Consider the following 23,336-nt stretch of genomic DNA (forward strand, 5'->3'; position numbering starts at 1 on the left):
GCCTGGACCCAGTGACCTCCTCCTCCCTAGCAGTAGTACTTCCAGGTGCAGGGAGGAGGAGCTTAGGATTCTCTGCAGCAGGAGGCTCCTGGGCGTAGGAGGTAAGAGGGACCCACGGAGACTCTCTTAACTGCCACCTCCTCCTTCATAAAGGGCAACTCTTTTCGAAAGAGCTGTCCTTTGTGATACTAATCGCATATGTTAGTGCATATGCGATTAATAACAATACAATGTGTGGCGGAATGTACCACAATTGCTTAGTACATCCCGCCCTTAAGAAGAAGATAATGTTGAGGACTGTTGCATACTCTGAAAAGGGCTGGCTCCATTTAACATTAACACTCTTAGTAGGTGATGTATTTCGTTTAGTGTTACTGAATCTATCTGGTATTTGGAGTAACATAACTAACCCTAACATAACTAACCCTAAGCCGCCACTGCTTGGTACCTTTTTCCCATCACATAAATCTTCTGATGGAAATGCTAGCCATACTCATTACAGCCTCAAGGTTTTCTAGGAAGAAGTGTAGATAAGTCTCCAAAAATTAAGTTTTGAAGACATTTTGCATCCCATAGATTTGTATGAATTCACTAGATCACTCGCCATATTACCATAGTTTTCTGCTTTAGGATGTCCATGAAAACAAGAACAGATATTTTATAATGACATCCAGGCTGCCTTTACTAGTGGATTTAACAGTTCCTGAAAATATTCATTATCCATTACTGATCGTAGACAGGGACATCTCTTCCATTGGGCTCAGTGGGCAGTTGCCCAGGGGCATCAGTATTCAAAAAGGCTCATACTCTAATGCACACGTGCAAATCCCCCTGAAAAAATGGTGCAGCGGGCATTTTTCCAGGAATTTCCGCAACTCTGCTTCCGCAGGACTCCAGAGGGGTAAGTATTAAAAAAAAATGGGTGCAGCATGTGGACACAAGGGTCCGTGTACACCGCACACACGGCACCAATTATAAATATGCCACTGCCGTTTACATTATTGTTTCCATGAATGGGTGTGTAGGGGCCTCCGGGCATTGCTTTGCAGGTGTTTGACTATGTATATATGAGTGAATGTATGCATATTTGTATGTATGCATGTGTCTGACTATATATGTGTGATTTTATGTATATTGTGTACACAGTTGCACACATGCAGACAGGCTGACAGGGACCGGGGGACAATGTGTGGTGGTGGGTGACAGAGATCCTAGTTTCAGCTACTGCCTAGTTAGCGGTTAATAGATGCTGTGTGCATGCGCACAGCATCTATTTCTGGAGACAGAGGGGCTGGGGGCATGGCCAGCAGTTCGAAGAGTGCTGACCTTGCCCCTCAGGGGTGAAAACGGGGGCATGGCCTCATAGGAGTGAGGAAATTTGTAGTTCACACCGCCTGGTTGCTAGACCAAGCCCCCAAAATCCAGGTGCTGGCCATCAGCACGTGCATGGGTCCCACGTGCATGCTAATAATGTTGGGAGGTATGGTAGTGTATGGGGGGTACCTGATTTTATCTGTGGTATTTGGGGGTGGCAGGTGCTGTCTGTTGATCTGAGGATCACTTGCCATGTATGTATAGTTGAGGGTGGGGGGGCACTACCATCTTTGTCACCTCCGGGCACCTGGTATGAACTTACGCCACTGAGTCTAGGACAGTGGTCTCCAATTTTTTTTGAGGTGTGGGCTACTCGCGGCAAAATAAACCACCTGAAGAGCTACTAAAATAAAAAAAAATCTGCCTAGTAACCAAATAATGTCCTTTACACATTATGCCACACACTGTAATGCCCCTGACACACTATGCCACATACAAATCAAATTTATTTGTCACATACAAAGTCATACATAGTACAATATGTAATTAAATGCTTATACAACTGTCCTACATTAGGATAAGTAGATCGGCTGAGGAATAGTGTAGAGAGAGAGATTGTGTGGGGTAGGTCTAGTAGAAGGAAGGAAAGTCCTGGTACTGGTCTGGTCTGGTTGAGGGCTCTAATTGCCTGCGGGAAGAAGCTCCTTCCCATTCGTTCTGTGTTTGCCTTCAATAAGCGGTAGCGTTTCCCTGATCGTGATAGGGAGAATAGTCCATTGTTGGGATGGCTGAGGTCCTTCATTATCTTCCTGGCTTTAGTCCAGCACCGGTTGCTGTACATAGTGTCCAGATCTGGAAGCTCAATACAGATAGTACGCTCTGCTGATCACACAACCCTCTGGAGAGCTTGTCTGTCCTTTTTGATGCTGTTCCCAAACCAGGCCGTGATATTTCCTGTCAGGATGCTCTCAATGGTGCAGGCATAGAAATTCTTTAGTACCCTTGAGGATAGTCCTTCAGCCGTCTAAAATGATAAAGACGTTGCCGGACCTTTTTTGCTAGGGAATTAACATGGCAGGTTCATGTCAGGTCCTGCGTGATGTAGACACCTAGGTACCTGAAACTGTCTACTCTCTCCACTGGGGTCTCGTTGATGGTCAGTGGCTGGTTGTTTTTTCTCCTACTTTGTGCTGAAGTCCACTATTAGTTCCTTAGTTTTGCTGATGTTCAGATAGAGATTTTTGACCTTTCACCATAATTCCAGGTTGCTAACCTTCTCCAAACATAACTGTGTGCCGCGTCGTAGACGCGCGGGAAGAAAAAAATTGGGTGTAGCCACATGGGGTGCGTCCAATGAAAATGGGGTTGTGATACACATATGCCCAAATAGTGCCAGCCCCCAATAGTGCTAGATACACATATGCCCAAACAGTGCCAGAAACAGGAATACCCCCATGGTGCCATCTATGCCCCCATGGTGCCAGGTATGCCCCCAAAGTGCCAGCAAGTAGTACAGTATGCCCGCACAGTGCCAGCAAGTAGTATTCCCCCACAGTGCCAACAATTAGTATGCCCCCACAGTGCCAGCAATAGTACAGTGTGCCCCCACAGTGCCAGCAAGTAGTATGCCCCCACAGTGTCAACAAGTAGTATGCACACTCACACACAGCACACTCACCATTGGGACCGGTGTTCTCCTGCAGTGTCAGTGTCGCCACCGCCGCTTCTCCTCTTCTCAGGGAAGGAGTGCACAGAGGTGTAGGAGAGATGCGCAATGCACTCTCCTCCCCTCCCCTCCCCTCAGGCTCAGGGGTAGAAAGCGGGCGGCAGGGAGTGGCAGGCAGGCGTGCAGCAGGGAGAGGCGGGCAGCAGGCAGAGAGCTACCGGTAGTTCACGAGCGACGGGTTGGTGACCACTGGCCTAGGACAATATGCTGAGCCCTGAGCGGAGGAGAACACATGGTCGCCGATCATCGAATGATTTCTCTCCCCTTCAGAAATAAAAGTCAGTGAAAACTGACTTTTTTTCTGCTGCCCCAAAAAGGGGGCGGGCTCTGATGTCATGTGACATCAGGCTCCCACTCCGAGCAGGCTTTGGATCCCAGTGGAAAGCCTTGCATTTTAATTTGGATATTCATAAAACACTGGGTGTTCCTCTGCTCTGGCCCCGTGTCCGTCCCTGCGCACAACCTCTCGAGAGCGAATGGTTTGTTGAGTGTGAACCTCCCCAAAGCTGTTCAATCCTGGGGTCTACACATGTGCAAATAAGCAGACCCCCCACCATCAGAACGGGACCAAATTCGGCCCAGTCCCATCAAATCTGAATCACCCCTCATGCCTGATGGAAGAATTCTAATCACAGATTTGATTTTGGGTGGGTTAGGTTTTTTCTATACAGGTTAACTACTGTCTGCTTTTAGAAGTAGCTCACAAATCGTAGCTTTATTCTTACAGTGCCGTTTAGGATTCAGTTTGGACACATCCCACCCAAAATCTAAATTTCTCTGCACTTGTTACATCTGCCCTACCTGCAGTACAACATTGTTTGTCCCAGTTGTTTGCTTATTTGCTTTACTTACAAACATTAATCATGCCATTGTCCAGTTGAAAGTCTTCAAACACACAAAAGTGTAATGTAATAATAATAATAATAATAATAATAATAATTATTATTATTATTATTATTATTATTAAAGTTAGTAGCCTCACTCTAATGATTCATTTAAGACATAAATGACACTAAAGTGAGCAGATTTTGAGTGGAAATTAATAAAACATTTAATTTAATGGGATGGCCTCTTAATTAAAGTGAGCTGCAGTTTTATGGGATATTTCCTCCAGAGCCTAGTGTAATCTGTAAAACTAGGCACAGACTGATGATATGGGGATAGTCAGAAAGACTGCAAAGCAGGAGTTCATATGAAGAAGTATCTGAGGATTTTGGTAAAACACCCTTAATCTTTTGCCCATTATTATTATTATAATGCTATATTTTATCTCAGCGGCTTTCAATAACACACACAACATGTTTTTAGTTCACAGATTTTGATACATAAACCCATTATATTCCATCTCTAAATAAAATATACAGTAGCGAGTAAAGCTTCTGCACACACAAGTCTTGCAGATAAAATGGTAATTATTATCATATTGAGCACAAGAAAGCATGGTCACTGGAAGCAGTGGGAGGTACTAGAAAATAAAACATTATTTGTTGCCAACATCCCTCATGTATTTTTCAGACCCAGCAAGCAAGATCAGTATTTTATGCAAGGCTGGACTCAAATTGCTGCAGATTAGCTCCAGCGTCTCTTCTGCCTGCTCCCTGGAATCGATTGTCCATTAATGTATTTCTCTGTGTTTTTTATGAAGCCTTAAATCTGTTTTATAAAGGCTTCTAGAAGGAGGGACAATACAATAAAACAGGTAAATTGTCAGATTTCAAAACTCTTGCTGCTTTTTTATTCTGCTGGTGCTTTTCATTAAATGTTAAATAACAAGAGATTAAAAAGAGATTTGCAGGAAAAAGAAATCCTACCGTACCAATATTATTTTATAAACTAGATTTAACATATTACAAACAAGCCAAACTGTTATGGAAACAAGGTTAACAACTTACACATGACTTTGATATTCAGATGTTCTGGATCTAGCAGTAAAAATAACCTCTAGGAAACTGTTTCGGGATAAAGTAGCAGAATGTGCACGCGTTCCCCCAACACAAGTGTCTTCTCTCATCTATTCTAAATATTACTGTTACAGTAGTACTGCATATTGTTTTATTAACTTTGGCTAGGGTTGTAGCTCATATATGATTTAACCCTTTGAATGCCAAGTGCATTAATAGGTGTGCAAATTGCCATGGAAATATTTGTATTCATCATAAAGACCTGTAATGTTTACCTTATATAGGAAATATAATCTTTTTTTTTTTACACAACATGTTTTTATTTGAATTTATTTAACAAATGTGAGTGACACTGGAATTTTTTTTGCACATCTCCCACAGAGATGCTGGCACTCAAAGGGTTAATGTCACTTCAGTTTAATGATTGTTGGGGGAATCTTGTGTTTCCATTGCATTACATAATGGATCTCTGATAGTATAGTATGCATTAAGGAGACCTTGTCTTGACAGTTCTTCGCTGCTCTATTAGGTTAAGGGGCTATCATTAAATAATTTCAGTGACATGTGTATGGGTATATTCTCTGAAATACAGGGCCGTATTTCAGTGCCATACCACCCCTAGGCACCACATTTTTTGCTGCCCCCCCATCCCCCCCCCCCCCCCAATGAGAGAGAAACCTTCAGCAGCACAGGGTTGCAGTTCCTGGGTCTTCAGCTCACTATCCCTGGCAGCACAAAGCCCCCAGCCTGATCCCCATCTAGCTGCCACAGCCACCACGCCTGCTCCTGAATCCCTATCTGCCCACCAACGGGTCTCCACTCCTGCCTCAGCAAAGGTCAGGCAGGGAGGAGCCCAATATGCTAACGGGTAGGGGAAGGGGGCCATCGCAGGGCAGCATCTTCTCGGTGCCGGGTGTTCAGCTTCACTTGATCCCCAGCGCCATAAGCGCTATGCTGGTTGCCTTTCACCAGCGCCGGTAGTGCTACGCTCCTGTCAATGACATGACAGGGCTGCCTTCTTCCGGCGCTGGGTGTTCAGCACTTGATCCCCGGCGCCGGTTCACAACTTCATAGGCGCTGAAGGCACAGCTGGGGGAGGGGGGCGGCAATTCCCACACCAAGAAAAAGTATTTTTCTTTTTTATTTAAAGTGACAAAAGGAAATCACGCCACTGCTTGCCGCCCCACTGGCCTAGTGGGAAATCCGGCCCTGCTGAAATAGCTGATCTTTGACATGACTGAACACAAATTATAAAGGGGCCGGAATTTAAATTAAGCCAGATGGATATCTCCATCTGTATCATAGGAGCACCATATCTATAGCCAACTCATGCAAACAGTAAATCTGTTAAACATATCACAACCACAGTAACCAATATCAGTACTACTAGCTAATGCTATGGGGGCCATTGAAACGGCTCAGCTTATACTTATAATGTTGTTTGGAGATCTTCAGCTGCCTGGCCCTAGCCAGTGAATAATTTGTCATGTTGTTCAGGAAGCAGGAGACATTAAAATAGCTACTGTGTTAACTGTGGCTCATCAGCACCTACTCATGTTCAGAAACTTAACCCTTTCAGGTCCAACGTCTAGTCAGGCTCAACAGCCCTAGCACTAGTATCAGATCCAATGGTGAGCCACTTCCAAATAAGAACATTAACATCATTCAACATTAAATGTAGACTCTTTTTGAATAAAAATAAATAAATGATAATTAATTTAAACATTTAATAAAGACTGTTTGAATTGCAATAAAAAAAATAGACTGCAAAGGGTTAAAGTGCCCATACACTGAACAATGTTTTCTGTACTTTTTGTACTAGATCGCATCTTGTACAAAAAAAAGCATGCAATGTGCTTCTTTTTGTATTAGATGCAATGCAATCTTATACAAAAAGTACAGGCTGCACCTACTTTATGTGCTGTGCGATGTGCGCAGGAGTGTGCAAACGCACCGCACCAGAACATGCCGTGTAGGGGCGGCTTAAGGGATAGATTTTACTAAAGCAGATAGCAACTAATTGGATCCTGTCTATCATTTTCTAGGATGCAATAGAGAAGTAATATTGAAAATATGATTGGTTCATACTTGCCTACTTTTGAAAACTAGTTTCAGGGAGATTATAGTTGGTAATAGAATTTTGCAAAGCGCCCCATTGAAGGGGTGTGTCATGCTCCGCCCAAAGGGCGTGTCTAGTTCCATATATGGATAGATTGTGAAAAGAGATTGTGAACGTGGCACCTAGAAGCGTGGGTGTGTACTGCTACATCTGAGAGGAAATCTTTTAAAATGACTTATATCCAAATGTAGATGAGTCCCAAAGCAGTTAGTAAGAGCTACTATACTTGATAAAGTGCTGGGAAATGGTGCTGATGATTCAATGTAAATATATCTATCTCTCATTCCTTTTTTCCGAAAAAAAATGTAACAGTGTAATGTGGATTAGGTGAAATGAGGGTGATTTCTAGACTAATGAGGAAGAGAGGGAGATTGCTGCTATTTCAGGGAGTCTCCTGCAGAATGCAGGAGGGTAGGCAACTATGGATTGGTTGCTATCGGCAACATCACCTCTTTTCATTTTTAGAAGCTTTAGTAGATTTACCCCTAAGTGAAGATAGAGAAGAAAGTGGTGAAATTGATAAATAGAGTATACTCAGAACAATGCGTGACTTAAATGGCAGTCTCGTGACTTAAATGGCAGTCTCGCTCTGCCCACAGTTTAATTAGCGACGACTGAACTTTGGGGGGCGGAAACCAAGCGTTGTGTAGACTGAGGGCCACAGTGGCTGCATGTGCATTATGTGTGTAAATGGCACTACTGCGGTCATAATGCAAAAGTGGCACTAAAAAGCCATAGGGGAGGGTTTCAATGACATGAGCTTGCTTTGGGTGCCATGGTTCCACGCTACACATCTGACTGTGCTATAGGCAGTGTGCTTGCTGCTGCCGCCATGTGTGTAGTGTGCTGTATATAGTGTGTGCCTCCTGCTGCCTTGTATGTAGTGTGCGTCCCCTGCCACTATTGGGGTAACTCTGGTTGACTCGTTCAGTTACACATTCGCACGTATCCGAGCAAACAAATCGCACACGCAGACAGGGAACGAAGCTACGCCTACATGGCCAATGGTGGCGGAACCACACAAAAAGGGGAGTGGCGTGCCAATGCATGTAAGCTACGGGGCTGAAACGGTTCTCTGGGCGAGCGTTCGTAGTCCCAGAGAACGGACGGGCATACGTCCGAATGTACGGCCAGCCGGCCGAACAGGTTCTGAACCATGGATTTTGGATTGGAGTGCTATCTACGTTGCTGGACATAATACTGGTCATTGAATAAAAAATAATTCCTGGTTAGGGCCAATTTGAGCAAAGAGAGAAAAAAAGGTATAGATGTCCCCCTTAAATCGTGGATGATCAGTGATCAGCCTCTCTACTGCATCCATCCCCGCATCATGGAGGATGCATGTATAGAGGCTGACCACATCAGCACTGACCAAACATAAATCCTGACTATCAACTCCTATGTACTGTAATCTAAGGAGCAAGTCATTGGTGTCTTTCAAATAGGAAGGTGTTCCTTGGACACAAGCATTCAGAAGGCTATCCAGGTACACCGAGATAGATTGAAATAAGGACCCCCTGGCAGAAATTATAGGTCTGCCAGGTGGGTCCTCCAATCCCTTGTGCACCTTAGGTAGCGTATGGAATAACGTTGTCACTGGAAATTGTACCGATAATGCTCTACATAACTCACTTGAGATAACACCATCAATCAATGCTGTATTTAATATAGTATCAAGTTCCTGTTTATACATCAACGTGGGATCACCATCAAGGTGTGCATACACATTTTTGTAATTTAACTGTCGCTGGCATTCCTTAATATATTTATCAACAGATTGTATTACCACAGAACCCCCCTTGTCTGCAGAACGGTCTACAATGTCCTTTCTGCTTTTTCAAAAACTTCAAAGCTACCTTCTCATCATAGGTGAGGTTATCATAGGGGCGGCCAACAATAGTCTTGAAAATGTTTTAAACGATGGAGATAAGGAAGGAGGGTCAAATGTAGATGGCAGTACAATTTTACACAATGATGGAGGAAGTCAGATTTATTATCCGGGCCAAAGAATTCTTTAAGCCTCAAAGACCTGGAGAAACGGTCTACATATACATCAGATAAAAGTCAATGGGAGACATATAGAAAAATTGGTGTAATGTGAAAAAGTACTTAAGTGAATTAAGGATTCAGGATGCTATTAGTAACACTTTTCTATTTTTTAACACTTGTCTATTTTTGTTGGTGTGCCAGATTTTATAAATGTCCCCGGATAGTGGTAATTTAGCAGCAGTTAGTAGATAAATACTTTTCTAATGACACAGATGTATGCTCACATCAAGTGTAAGTAGTGCCATAGATTGAATTGTTGCTGTGTTAATTGTAAACCCTTCAATCTATGTTATACTGCTTTTTAATCACAGTGGGTGTTTTACGCTATAAGCTCTACAGCTTGGCCCATCTGTAAAGCGATGTATTTCTACAACAGAAGGTTCATGGAAGTCGGATCGTTTTTCCTCTGTGTTCTGGAAGAAGAAGAGTCACTGAAGAGACACTCGGGCCTTTAGTGCGCACAAGGGAAACATCTCAGGTGCTTAGGTTATTGTACAGCGCCTGCCAACCTCTGCTATACTCTACAGTTGTATGAGAGGAGCAATTACATCGACACACAAAGGAAGGCAGAGGCCAGAACACAGCAATAACACTTTTATTGCAACAACTAATACTAATACAGACTTTCACAAGCCCATTTATGTACGACTATTGCTGAGCTTTAGAGTTTATATAAAATACAAGGTTATTTCATATTCTTTGTTCTTTTGTTTGCACCGTACCATTTCTAGAATTATTATTGTTATGTATTGAGCCCATTACAAAAAGGCAACAGTGTGGTATATAGGGTAAACCCTAGTAATGTGAGAAAAGTGTAACTTTGTATTGCATTAGCCTTCAGGGCCAAGTCACACAAATTTACGTTTTCTAGAGCTTGATAAATTTTATAGTTTAGCTTCCCCCCAGCTATAGGAGCTGATTTTGTGAGTGATAATGGTATCTTATATCTGCTGTAAGGCAGGCAATTAACACAGTGGGCCAGATGCACTAAGCTTCAAAACTGATTAAATGGAGAGTGATAAACAGCCAGACAATCAGCTCCTACTTTCCTACCTACTTGAATGTGTTTGAAAAATGTCAGGTAGGAGCTGATTGGCTGGCTGTTTATCACTCTCCATTTTATCATTTTTGAAGCTTAGTGCATCTGGCCCAGTATCTGCTGCAGAGCGTGATTAATTACCTCAGCATCTCCCCAGCACTCACCAAAGGAGGTCTGGCAGAAGAAGTAGTTGTGTGTTTGGGGCGGGGCTAAAGTTACATACATTATGTTAATGATTCAGTCCAAAAATACATTTGATCATTTATAATAATATAAATATCTCTGCATATTTCAAACATACAAAAGTATTTTAGGCAGGGTTAGCTCTGCCATTAGACAGCTTTAGGCAGCTGCCTAGAGAGCCAGGATCTGTGGGGGGGACACCACGTCTTCATCTCACAAAATAAAGGATGTGTATGAGGAAGACATCCTTTTTGTACTTAATGCAGGTGGCGGCTGTGGGACATCTAAGATACCAACTCAACACTTTATTTTGAGAGGTTTGAAAGTAGGTATTGGTGGCAGTGTAGGCTTAGGGGTGGGGAGCAGTACGTTGAAGTTTTGCCAAGGGTCCCTGCATGTACTGTAGTAGTAGTACGTTTATTTATAAGGCACCACAAAGTGTCCGCAGCGTCGTACATAGCAAACAAAAAACAAATTACAAGGTAGCGTACAGGGTGTGTTGATAAAATACAGCATAAATAGGGGTATAGCTGGTAGAACTAAAATCAGCATCAGTTCAGAAGTAGGTGTCGAAATTGTCAAGGAGACTGAAGATGAAGTAGAGGAAGGGAAGAACAGGACAGGAGCACAGGTGAGGTAAAGAGGTAGGGTGAGTACGTGAGGAAGGAGGGCCCTACTCATAAGAGTTAACATACTAAAAGGAGGTGGGTGGACGAACGAAAAACAATAGGATAAGTAGGAACGGATGGGAACGGAGGCAGGATAGGAGGATCAAAAGAGGTTAGGAGGAGGGATAGGCTAATCGAAAAAAGTGGGTTTTGAGGGAGTGCTTGAAGGAGGTAAGGGAATCAGAAAGCCTGATGGGTGGCGGGAGGTTGTTCCAGTGCAGGGGGGCAGCGCGAGAGAAGTCTTGGACACGGGAGTGGAAGGTGGTGATAAGGTGAGAGGTCAGTCGGCGGTCAGCGATGGAGCGAAGAGGACGGGAGGGAGTGTGGATAGAGATCAGTGAAGAGAGGTAAGGAGCGGTGGAGGAGGAGAGAGCCTTGTAGGTGGTGGTGAGGAGTTTAAAGAGAACTCAGATGGGGAGCCAGTGAAGAGATAGACAGAGGGGGGAGGGGAGTCCACTGTATTTGTGGACTGACAGCTCCCATTCCACTCCTATCCCAGCCAGCAACTGCTAGGTGTCATGTCCCTAAACTGGCTCGCCCAAGGCTTACCTTCCAGCGCAGGTAGCTCATGGAATGGACCTCACAGCATGGCATCAGGACCTTCTGGCTGTGCTTCTTCTGCCCGGCATTGGGGCACAGGCACAGTGTTGGTGACCATGGCATTACCCAGCTGTTATGTGATGTGCTGTGACAGCATAGAGAGAATGGGGCAGCTGTGGGTGATTCCATGTATTGGCTCAGCCATGTATCCTTGGATCAGCTGATCGGCTAACCCAATCAGGTGCTGGTTTGCAACATGATCCTTTCAGCACCAATAACAGCCCCATGGTAGGTTTAAAGCCTGTCTCCAGTTACAGGAAGTTGCCTGAAAAATGTTGTTTCCTGCTATGTCTCTGGCTCCTGATGTTTAGTCTTGGCTGTTTGCTCATTATAGTACCAGCTACCACTGGGGTCAGCCCAGTCTGTTCAATTACAGAAAACCTGATCCTGTGAATCCAACGGTCATCTGGACCAAGCATTTGCCATTTTGTTCTCCTACTTTTGAGAAAGTCTTACATCTGTCCGCCGCTGTTTCAACAGTCAGTCACACCCTCCAAACAGGACAATTCAACTCCGGTGAACAGAGATCCTACCTCCATGGCACTAGGAGCAGCTAGAAAGCAGCAACAGCTTCCCTCAGTACTCAGAGGCGTGACTGCAGGTGAGCTGTGGTGGTGTGAGGCTGTGCTGGGTTTTGACTTGACATGCTCTTGTTTTCATGTGCTCATGCCCACCAACACATTGCCCACTCTCCTCCCATAATATATAAATCACATTACCATAGGCATATATGGGGCATTACTGTGTATAAGTGACAATACTACTCTGGGCATCATGTGTATAAGTGGCACTACTGTGTGACATATTGTTTATAAGGGGTACTTCTGTATGATGTAATATGTATAAGGGGTATCATCACTGTGTAACTATATTTATAAGTGGTACTACTGTGTAGCATAAGTGAATACAGGGCACTGCTATTTGGCTATGTGTCATAATGTGATGAAGCACACTTCAGTTATTACTAATATGAATCAGGGGCACTGCGTGCAGTGTAATGTGAATAAGATTGTCCTACTGTGTGGCTTAATTTGAAATGTGGATACTATTGTGTGGCCACACCACTTGCTCATGAGACACTCCCCATTTGTGGCACATGCATTAGGCGCCCACGGTCCCTTTATAAAGTATAGGAGGGCAAAAATGTATAGTGTACAAGGGAGCATCAAAACCCTAGCACCGGCCTGCTGGGTGGTAACAAAAATTAGTGTAAAAAAGAAGCTGTGATGTGGGCATGTAAAGGGTGTGCCATAAGGGCAGCATGCTGATGCAGGCAGCTGGGTTCTCTCACATAGTACAGCTACCACAGTGGCCGTAAGTTACAGAAATCTATAGGAGTGACCCAGGACAGGTGACACAATGTTATAGTGCTCATGGTCTCATATAAGTAAAGTGGGCCTTTTCACATTTACACGGTCCATCTCACACTTAGAATAGCATTCGCATATTATAGTACTTTAACTTTATAAGCAATGGCATCTGCAGCAACAAAATCAGAATGAGGCCTTTATTCATATAATTGCTTATTTGGAATTACAGTACATGGAAGTATAAAGTGGTATTTAAAAAAATTGTGTGAGCCCTATTGATAATACTGCAAAGTGGCAAAATTGCAGTACAGTTTACTGGGAAGTACATAAATAAAAGAGTTAATAACTGTTTTATGCTGAGTTCCTGGAATTTGCAAAGGAATTTCAACAATGTAGGCGTCTATTTGGCACTTAGATACAAATTTTGTTTAAATGACATACTATATTTACTGTACTGTAACTAACAAGGTGTTAACTTTAAAGGTACAAACTATTCTGTCAGTACCTGACAGTTTCCCTGTTGCACCAATCAAACACTGTCATAGAAATATGTCACATACAGTATTCTTATGCTTGCAAAGCTCTATCCGTCATTGTCATTCACAGATGAACAGACTTCATTTGTCAAGTCTATTTACATTGAAGGCAAGTGCAAGTTCCTAAAATGGGCCACTTGTAAAATAAAAAGAAAAAGGTCTTACAATTGTTCCTCTGCATAACAATGTTTTCATTCTGTTATAGCACGTAAATGTTTTTTTTTTCCTGTCTGATTTAAAAAACAAATCGCCGTTTAAGCCACAATGAATTCACCTCGAGCAATGCTGGCGTTGTTTTAGCTTGTTCTTTTGCAGCTGAATTCAGCTTTTTTGGTGCAGTAGAAAAGTCTATAACTGTTAAAGGATCAAAAAATCTATTTTAACTCTACCTCCATATAATATAATTGTCAATTCAATAAAATGTACTATACAATAATGTTCTTCACATTCATCTGATTCTTTTCACAGGATCTGCATCATTACGTGTCAGCAGCACTATGTAATTGTACGGTGCTTATGAAAATAAATTGGTCAATATATAATCTGATATAGGAAAAAAAAAAGAAAGATGAAAAAGCACTGTGGAATATCACACATCTCATTTCCAACGTTGTATCCATCCATCATGGCCGCAGAGTGTACAGTGCAAGCTGGCCCCTTGATTTTTGAGCTAACCTACACCCATGGGGCAAGCATAAAGCCATCTATTTCTGCTTATTGTTCTTTCATTTTTTTATTTTTTTTTTGTTGTTGACAGGGCTCCAATTTGACTGTCCCAGGTCTAATCGGGTCTGGCTGGGCCTATAGGGGCAGGCCCTGGCATAGGGGTTCCTTTTGGTTGTTAGTCTTTCCCCAGGAACCAGCCACCTTATTATTACTGTTTTCAGATTGCAATGCTGTGTCGGACCTGAAAATTGGCATATGTATTTGCTATGAAGCACTCAAAGGTTCTGGTGCAACCATTTACCTTCAGAAGTCACATAATTAGTGAAATTAAGTCCACTTGTGTGCAATCAAAGTGTCACATGATCTGTCAGTATAAACACACCTTTTCTGAAAGCCCCCAGAGGCTGCAACACCACTAAGCTAGAGGCATCACACCGTGAAGACCAAAAAGCTCTCCAAACAAGTCCGGGACAAAGTTGTTGAGAAGTACAGGTCAGGGTTAGGTTATAAAAAAATATCCATATCTTTGATAATACCTCGGAGCACCATCAAATCCATCATCTTCAAATGGAAAGAACATGGTACCACAACAAACCTGCCAAGAGAGGGCCGCAAACCAAAATTCACAGACCGGGCAAGGAGAGCATTAATCAGAGAGGCAGCACAGAGATCAAAGGTAACCCTGTAGGAGCTGAAAGTCATTGTTGGGTTATAAAAATATATCCAAATCTTTGATGATACCCAAGAGCGGCATCAAATCTATCATTTTTCAAATGGAAAGAACATGGTACAGTACCCCAACAAACCTGCCAAGAGAGGGCCACCCACCAAAACTCACAGACTGGGCAAGGATGGCATGAATCAGAGAGGCAGCACAGAGACCAAACGTAACCCTGAAAGAGCTGCAGAGTTCCACAGCAGAGACTGGTGCATCTGCACATGGGACCACAATAAGTTAGACACTCCATAGAGCTGGGCTTTATGTAAGAGTGGCCAGAAAAAAAGCCATTACTTGTGTGTAACTTGTGTTACAAATTAGAAGGCACATTTTGTGTTTGCCAAAAGGCATGTGGGGAACTCCCCAAATGTATAGAGGAAGGTACTCTGGTCAGATGAGACTAAAATTTTACTTTTCGGCCATCAAGGAAATCGTCGCTATGAAGTCATGGGAAAGACGGTTGTTGCTAAATCAGGGCTGCCTACCCTCCCGGAATGGCCGGGAGTCTCCCGAAAATCGTGTCCCCCTCCCGGCCCCGAATCCCCCTGTTTACCATTATGGGGGTGGGGCTTAGTGACGTCACTAAAATCGTGTCGTCGTCCGTCGTCCGTCCGTGTCCCCCCCCCCCCCGAGCAGCTGCTGAAATTCCCCTCTCATTTTTGAGCAAAACTTGTTTCAGTCAGCTGGTGATTTGATTCTGGGATGGAGGTTCACCTTCAGGCAGGACAATGACCCAACGCATCCTGCTAAATGTATTGAATGTATTTCTCAACCGATCCATTAAAAGTGCAGATTATTGGTGGAAATTTCTAGTGCTCTTCAAACAACTTAATAAAAGCATTAGACAAACAAAATTCACAAATGATGTAAAGTGAATCCCAATGGCCACTCACTCTCCTGATTTATTTCAGTCATAAACAAGGGTAAACGAAGCATCAAAAATCTTTATTAAACTGAAATGGAGGATACTAAATGGCTAGGTAGTCAGACTTTATGTGATTTTTACAATTTGTTCAATCCTGTTATTAACCCTTTGAGTACCAACACCAGTGCCGAATTTCCCATGCGGCACATGTTTGGGGGCGGCACTTGGATGCTTCTGTTGGTGCTGTCAGCCTGAAATGTACCAGTAACTGCACAATATCCACTGTACTGTTCCATATTCCATCTATAGAGTGTACATGGATAGGGAATGCAGATACTGTCCCTGTAATCTGTCCTACTTACTTATTCTATTCTATCAAATGAGGGCTTACAAATAATCAATAAAAATAATACAAATAGGCAGGGGGGCGGCCATTATTGTTGTGCTTACGGGCACCCTCACTCCTAAATCCGCCCCTGACCAACACTGCTGTGAGAGAAGTGCAAAATATCCTCTACAAATACCAGCATCGCTCACAGCGACATGTTTTTTTTTTTTTTTGTGAAGCAATATTTGACTAAACTTCAATTAATTGCCTACAGATCATTTGCCAGCAATAACTAAAGTGATTCATATTCCTCGACTATGGCCCCAGCATTTATAGCAGATATTTTGCACCTCTCACAGCAACATTGGCACTTAAAGGGTTAACGATGCCTTTGCATACAAAGTACAGAAATGAGGCATGTAGCTATATGTGTGGGATGCGGTCTTTTGGTCTACAGCATGATGGTCGACAGTCATTAGGTCGACACCATTAGGTCAACATGAGAAAAGGTCGACATGGGTCTAGGTCAACATAGGAAAAGGTCAACATGGTTCTAGGTGGAAAGGTCGTTAGTTCGACAGGTCATTAGTTCGACAATGTCGAGTGAAAAGGTCGACATGGGGTTTTTCACTGTTTTTTGAGCCGACATGTGCTGACAGGCGGTATTTCATGCCCTACCATCCACTAGGGTGTGGTGGGGGAATAATCAGTGTGCTGAGCGCAGCGAGGCACCGTGCCCAACGCATAGCGAGCAATGCGAGGGGATGCGGTGCACTTGAAACTGTGTCCATGTCGACTGTGTTTACATTCAGGTAAAAAAACTGTGAAAAACCCAATGTCGACCTTTTGACTGTCGACCTAGACATTGTCGAGCTAATGACCCGTCGAACTAACGACCTGTCAAACTAATGACCTTTCGACCTAGAAGCATGTCGACCTTTTCCCATGGCGACCTAGACCCATGTCGGCCTTTTCCCATGTCGACCTAATGACTGTCGACCATCATGCTGTAGACCAAATGATCCCAACCCATATGTGTGGTAGATAGGTCATTGAGCTGTACAGTACCAGTGCAAAACTTGCCGTATGTATTATGGTGTACATTGTTTTATGTTTTATGATACTGCACAGATGGGGACATTTACTAAGATGGGAGCTCTATTTCACATGGGATGTTGCCATAGGTAACCAAAGAGAATCTACTTCTTATTTAGCATCTTGTAGAAGATAATAGATAGTATATGATAGGTTGCCCATAGCAACATCCCATCTCAAATAGAACTCCCATCTTAGTAAATTTCCCCCAGTATGTGTATACTTTAACTGTTTCTATCATTAACAATGCAAATGTACTTCTCTGCCCAATAAATATTTGCTTGAAAGGTAGATTTGGTCAAATGTAGCTGGCTTGGGGAGCAAATTTGATAGTTCCGCCACTGCCTACACGCCGGCAGCCACTGGATGGCGGCCTATGGAGCAATTCAAGTGTTGCAACGTTTGTACGTGCACAGCCATTACTGTTATGTTGTTCCGTCATTTCATGGTATTTTATAAGTGGAATGGATACAATTCTTACAACTTTGGGCATCAATGCATAGCAATAGCTAAACGTATTGTTACAGCATTAATACAATTTGTGTTTTGATAAGCAAACATAAAAAAATTACATTAATACATTTTAATAACATTCTATGTTTTCTATCGGGCTTCAATATAGTGAAAATCCTTTTACTTACCCTTGTTTACTAACCTTCACTGTATCATTTGATTTTCTACAAGTGCATTATATTTCAGCCCCTTTTTAATCATACAATTGGGAGACTGGAGCTGCATCAAATGCATTGAGTTTATTACAGAGGACCTTGGTGCCCTAAGCAGAGGATGTACTATGCAGCACTGACATATTTATCATGCAGACTCCTAACACATATCTAGTCTGACTGATGTATTCCTTAAATATGGCATTTGACAAGGATAATTTAACTTAACTGTAGACTTAATAATGTAAGTTATTCACAAATGCTTTATACATATAATATATAGATATAGTGTCTCAGAACATACAAATATTTCTGTATTGTGGCATTGGGTGAAAAAAAAGTAATTATGAGAGATATGAATATGAAACCTTACAGCGTTGGTAGCAAATGCAGTTGCTGAGTGTCTAATACGCTGTATGAACTATTTCATACTTGCCTACTGGTCATCCTGGAGAGGAGACCAGTCGAACGAAGCTGACGTCACCAAGCCCCGCACCCATCACAGTCAAAGACTTTCCACTAAATCAAATTAAGTCAAAGTCAAATTCCACTAAAACGATTCACGAAATTTTAGCATTGCCCCCTTGCCGCGGACCTGCAAAATCCAGTATTTGGTGCTGCGGAGAAGGGGGGTGTGGGGGTTTGCGGGAGACTTGACCACCTTTCCGGAAGGCCGGGAGGGGGACCCGATTTTTCGGACCTTCCTGGCCATTCCGGGAGGGAAGGAAAATCTGAGCTATTTCTGCTGCAAAAGGGAACATTTTAAATTACGATTTATAATTGTAAAGGAACTTAAATGCAGTATAAAGGCCGCATCCACTAGTGCGATATTGGCACTTTTCATGTGATTCTGACACATTGTTGCAACGGATCGCATGAAAAGTATAATATTGCATATCCTTTTCCTGCGATTGTGATGCGAGGCGCTTTCACATGCCCCTTGCATTGCAGACATGCTGCCATGAATATTTATTGCAGCCCTTGCTGAGATCACATACCATACATTGTATGCGAAAGGACCACATACAATGTATCGTATGTGATCGATCTGCCCGGAAGCCGTGCGGTGAGTTGGAGGGGTATTGCATGTGAGATACTACTATGGGGCATCCCCCAGGGTCGCTGCCTGAGCTGACCAGTCAGTGGGATAATGGTTTGGCCAGGGAACTTGCATAAAAAGTTTCCCCCGGTTGTGCCTTTATCCTGCTGGCTGGTTGGGCCCGTTGCTGGTTCTCAAAATACAGGGGACCCCTAGTCATTTTGTTTCTCGTATTTTGGGAACCAGGACTGCCCCTTGAGACTGGTTCTGTTTTTAAAAGTCACAGGGAACCCCTACTTCAATTGTTTCCTGAATTTTTAAAGCCAGGATCGGTTCTGGTTATGATCATGGGGGGGGGGGGGGGGGGGGGGGGACTCCACTCCAGTTTTTAAAATGATTTATTTATTTTTTCTATTTTTTTACACTGATGCCTGCACAAATCTGACTGATCCATGCAGGCTAAAGCCAAATATGCCAGTAAAATTAGTTGTATTTTCCAGGCATATTTTTGCAGCAATTAGCAGCCGTATATATATATTTTCACTTTACCACTACCTGTCCTGACGAAGGGGGAGACCCCGAAACGTAGACGGACCCGACTAATGACTGAATAAACAGTCGATTTTGTTTTCACCTGAAAAAGACCCTGAGTGCCCTTTGTTCTATTCTCCATATGTACCAGGGGCTGCAAGGTCCCGATTGCTGGCACCGGGGCGCTTCTACCTCACTTTGGTTTCACCTAAGTCCTGCAGTGCCGGATCTATTCCTGGACTATATATATATATATATATATATATATATATATATATATACGGCTGCTTAGTAAATTAGGTATCACCATTTGACTGGTGATTCCTACTCGGATTCTTTTGATGGCATATGCATTCATATTTATAAACATGAATATGAATGTGCCATGAATACGAATTGGCATATTTTCGTCATAGTAAATGCCAAAATCCGTGTAGGCATTCGTGTTTGCATACGAATACGCCAAATCCAGGCATATTTAGCATAGCAAATTTACCCCAGTGAGTCTTAACTAGGGTTGTAGATTTATTTCCATGAGTATAAGCACAGCTGTACTTACAGTAGCATGTAGTGGAAGCAGAACATACAGTGGACTACTTTATCTGGTCACGTATAAGTGTTGTATATGCAGGATATCACACAGGGTGTAGTGGAGCTAAGTACTACACGTACTGTGGCCGTTAACACAGTGGCAAGACAGTGATGCAAGGAATGTCATCCTGCAGGAGAAAACTTCTGCTTCTCTGTCACCTTAGAAACAAAATTACCAAAAGCTGTATTAAGGTGCTTTAGAGAGAGGTTTCTCTAAAAGCTGCTGCTTAGGTGGGGTATATAGTCAGGAACCCCTGGGTAGTAGAACAAACAATATCAATATGAATGGAAGCAGTACTGGTTCTATTCAACACAATTATTGATTAAAATACCACAGCGGGATTGTCTATAAATTAATAAGCAAATGTATTCAAAAACATAATATAAAAATATATAAAATGTAAATTGTTGCTTGTTAATAGCCCCACAATATTGCATGTGGGGTATTCACAGTTTTTGATGTAGCACTTTTTAGTCCCTCTAATCGATGGCAATCTTTAAAATAATTTTCAAATAAATGGTGTATTAAATAGGGCACTTGATAATATGTGGATCTCACCGCTGGAGGAGTTCTTTTATGGGCTGTTGATGCACTTGGGTCCACACAATGGTATGGATACTCTGTGCTCTGCCACCTTACCTGCAAACTAAAGTGCTTTTCCAGAAATCTAGGTGTATTAGTGCTAAACAAGGTGTGTAGTACCACCCAAAAAATCTGTAGCCCTGTACCCTTGCGATACTCAGCAAATGAGATCCATACATGTCAGGAGTCAGCACTAATCCTGCAAAAGAGTAAGTGGCTCCCACAAATCATGGACTATAACATTTGCCATTTGGAGTCTGTAGAACCACACTCTCTATAACCAAACATGAAGAACATGCAGTCCAAGAGATTATCCCTGTATTGGGACCATACACCTTTTGCTCAAGTGCTCTGTTACTAATAAAAGCAGTGTTGTAGCCACTTACTTTTACAACATCTTCATCGGAGGATTTGCATTCCACCAGTTCAGAAATATCTGTCACAGATCCATCTTCTTCCACTGAGACCACTTTGACTGGCAATGCCACTGTCCTTCCTGTAAGAATAGCGGTATTCAAAATCTCGGTGTCCTATAATGAAAGATATAACATATTGTTAATGGCATCCTTGTATCTAGATGATATCTGAATTACATAACTGAATATTGTGCCACTTTCAATCATGGCATTGCACTTTCTCTTTAAAATTTTCTTCTTGAATACATTTAGTTGACAGCTGTACACCTGACCTACGAAGCCACGTAATCAGTGGCAGTTTTTACCTATGGGCTGCATGGCTGCAGCCCCCCCAGGTAAAATCCGCCACTGTAGTGAAGCCAGATGCAGTCTGTGATACTGCACTGGCTTCACTGTGATAGGCAGTGACTTCCAATTGGAAGTCTGACCTGCCAGTCAAAAAGGCAGTCCTATTAGGAGGTGTGCCCTCCCTCCAGGACGCCTTTGTGCGGGCTGCCGTGCAAAAACATTAGATGCGCGTGCGCAGTACCAATATAGGTACTGCGCACAGGCTGGTCCCGGTGCCTGTAACTTACATTGTACAGGTGCCGGGACCAAGATTTCTTCTATGGGCTGTTGCCCAAGCAGCCCATAGAAGTTGGCTGCATGTGCGGTACACGTGTGTACTGCGCATGCACCAGTTCCGGCGCCTGTCACTCATCACAGCACAGGTGCCGGGACCGGGGTGGAAGAGGAGGCAGCAGCAGCGGCGGTGACAGGGGGGTGCCTGAATTGCGGCACCCCCGCTGCGGCCAGAGGCAACCCCCCTCCCCCAATAAGGTACGAGCTGCCGCTGCACGTAATGGCTACTTATTTAGTCTTAGAAGTCTTAGGGCGATATTCAAGTCGGGATTCCGACTGTTGGAATGTCCCGATATTCGGAATCCCTGGTCGTTTTTGCTCCGCTCGACAGAAACTCAACAAGCGGAATTCAATGTTCCGGCTGTCAAGTGTCGGAAAATCTGTGTGTTGGCAAAAACGGCTGTGGATTGTCAAAAATGGCCGCGAATTCAACAATCTACGCCCACGTTTCTGAGGAAACATATCCAACTTGTTTTAAAGTCGGATCTGTTTTGTCGGAATCCACCTTCGATGCTGTTGGAAACGGCAGCATTGAATAAGCGGCACTAAATCCCCCAATGGAAATAGCGGCCAAGATTGAAACCTAGATTGAAACATGATTGAAACCTAAAACCTTTATGAACTGATTGCAGCATCATTCTAACATCTGTGTAACAAAATCTAGTGTACAGTACAGTTACTAATTGCATTTTCCAAATGTGAGAATAGAAGGAAGGATTTGTATGGTCAGCTGGAGATGAACATATTCACACAGGTGGTTTTCCACCCTAGACATTTTCCATTCAGTTAGAACAAATCTCTGGGGAATGCATAATTAATGGAAAATTTAGATTTAGATTTCGTGAACAAATTTCATTGTAATGTCTGTGTAATTCTTTATCAAGGGCAGTTATAATTTGCAAACATTAGCATCAGATTACTCAACATTAGTTTCTGATATAAAAGGATACAAGGAAAACAAATACAAAATCAGAAATCAGGAAAAGATGCTTATACCCAGGCGTATTTTGGAAAATTAGACAAAAGTGTCAGATGGTATATTATTTTTTACTACACTTCTAAATTAATAATTATAGAATGATGAACAATCTTTAGGCTTTGTTAATTCCTAGACCATAATTATTTTTTTTATTATCTAGTACTAACATTTTCACAGCCTTCTATAGTCACAGTGATAAACTGAACATATGGTAACATTTAATTAAAGCTTAATGAGAAGTCCTGCTTACAGAATATCAGAAGAAAGTGCATATCCTGTACTATGAACCAGACACAAACATCTTCACTAGAATTAACTCAATCAATTGAACAATAAATGGCTAACATAATTTCCAGCGCAGCTGCAGCACCAACCATGTAGTGCAGGGGGGAACTACAGTACTTAGTACATATAAATGTACATGTGATCATGTATGTAATATATGGGCTGGATGGTTCTACCGGGGATAAGCAGTGCTGAGCACAGTGGCACCTGGGAATCAGCATACTTAACACACTCCTAAGCCGTCCCTGGACTTGCATTGGCTAATTTCACAGGAGTCTGATTGTGAGCCTAGGAGTGTGTGAAGCATGCTGATTCCTCGGCACAGCATGGTGCCTGTAGTGTTCAGTGCTGCTCATCTTCTGGGGAACCATCCAGCACATATATTACATAGATGATCAAATGGTCAATGCTGATGTATTCATTTATTCAACCTAAATTAAATGAAAGAAATAGAAAGTATTGAGGAGAAAGAACCACCCCACCAACAGTATCCCCATCTTCCAGGTCTA

The 23,336-nt window shown here is 42.8% G+C and overlaps 1 protein-coding gene across 1 annotated transcript in view; it reads right to left on the minus strand.

The window, feature by feature from the left end:
- Nucleotides 1-23,336, minus strand: part of TMEM132C (transmembrane protein 132C) — a 460,032-nt gene that overhangs the window by 23,834 nt on the left and 412,862 nt on the right. The window contains exon 5 of the mRNA XM_083150595.1: nucleotides 20,913-21,056. Coding sequence (XP_083006721.1) covers nucleotides 20,913-21,056 — 144 coding nt within the window. The remainder of the gene's footprint in view (nucleotides 1-20,912; nucleotides 21,057-23,336) is intronic.

The sequence above is a fragment of the Crinia signifera genome, chromosome 1 (genome assembly GCF_055691185.1).
Source record: "Crinia signifera chromosome 1, ASM5569118v1, whole genome shotgun sequence".
NCBI lineage: Eukaryota > Metazoa > Chordata > Amphibia > Anura > Myobatrachidae > Crinia > Crinia signifera.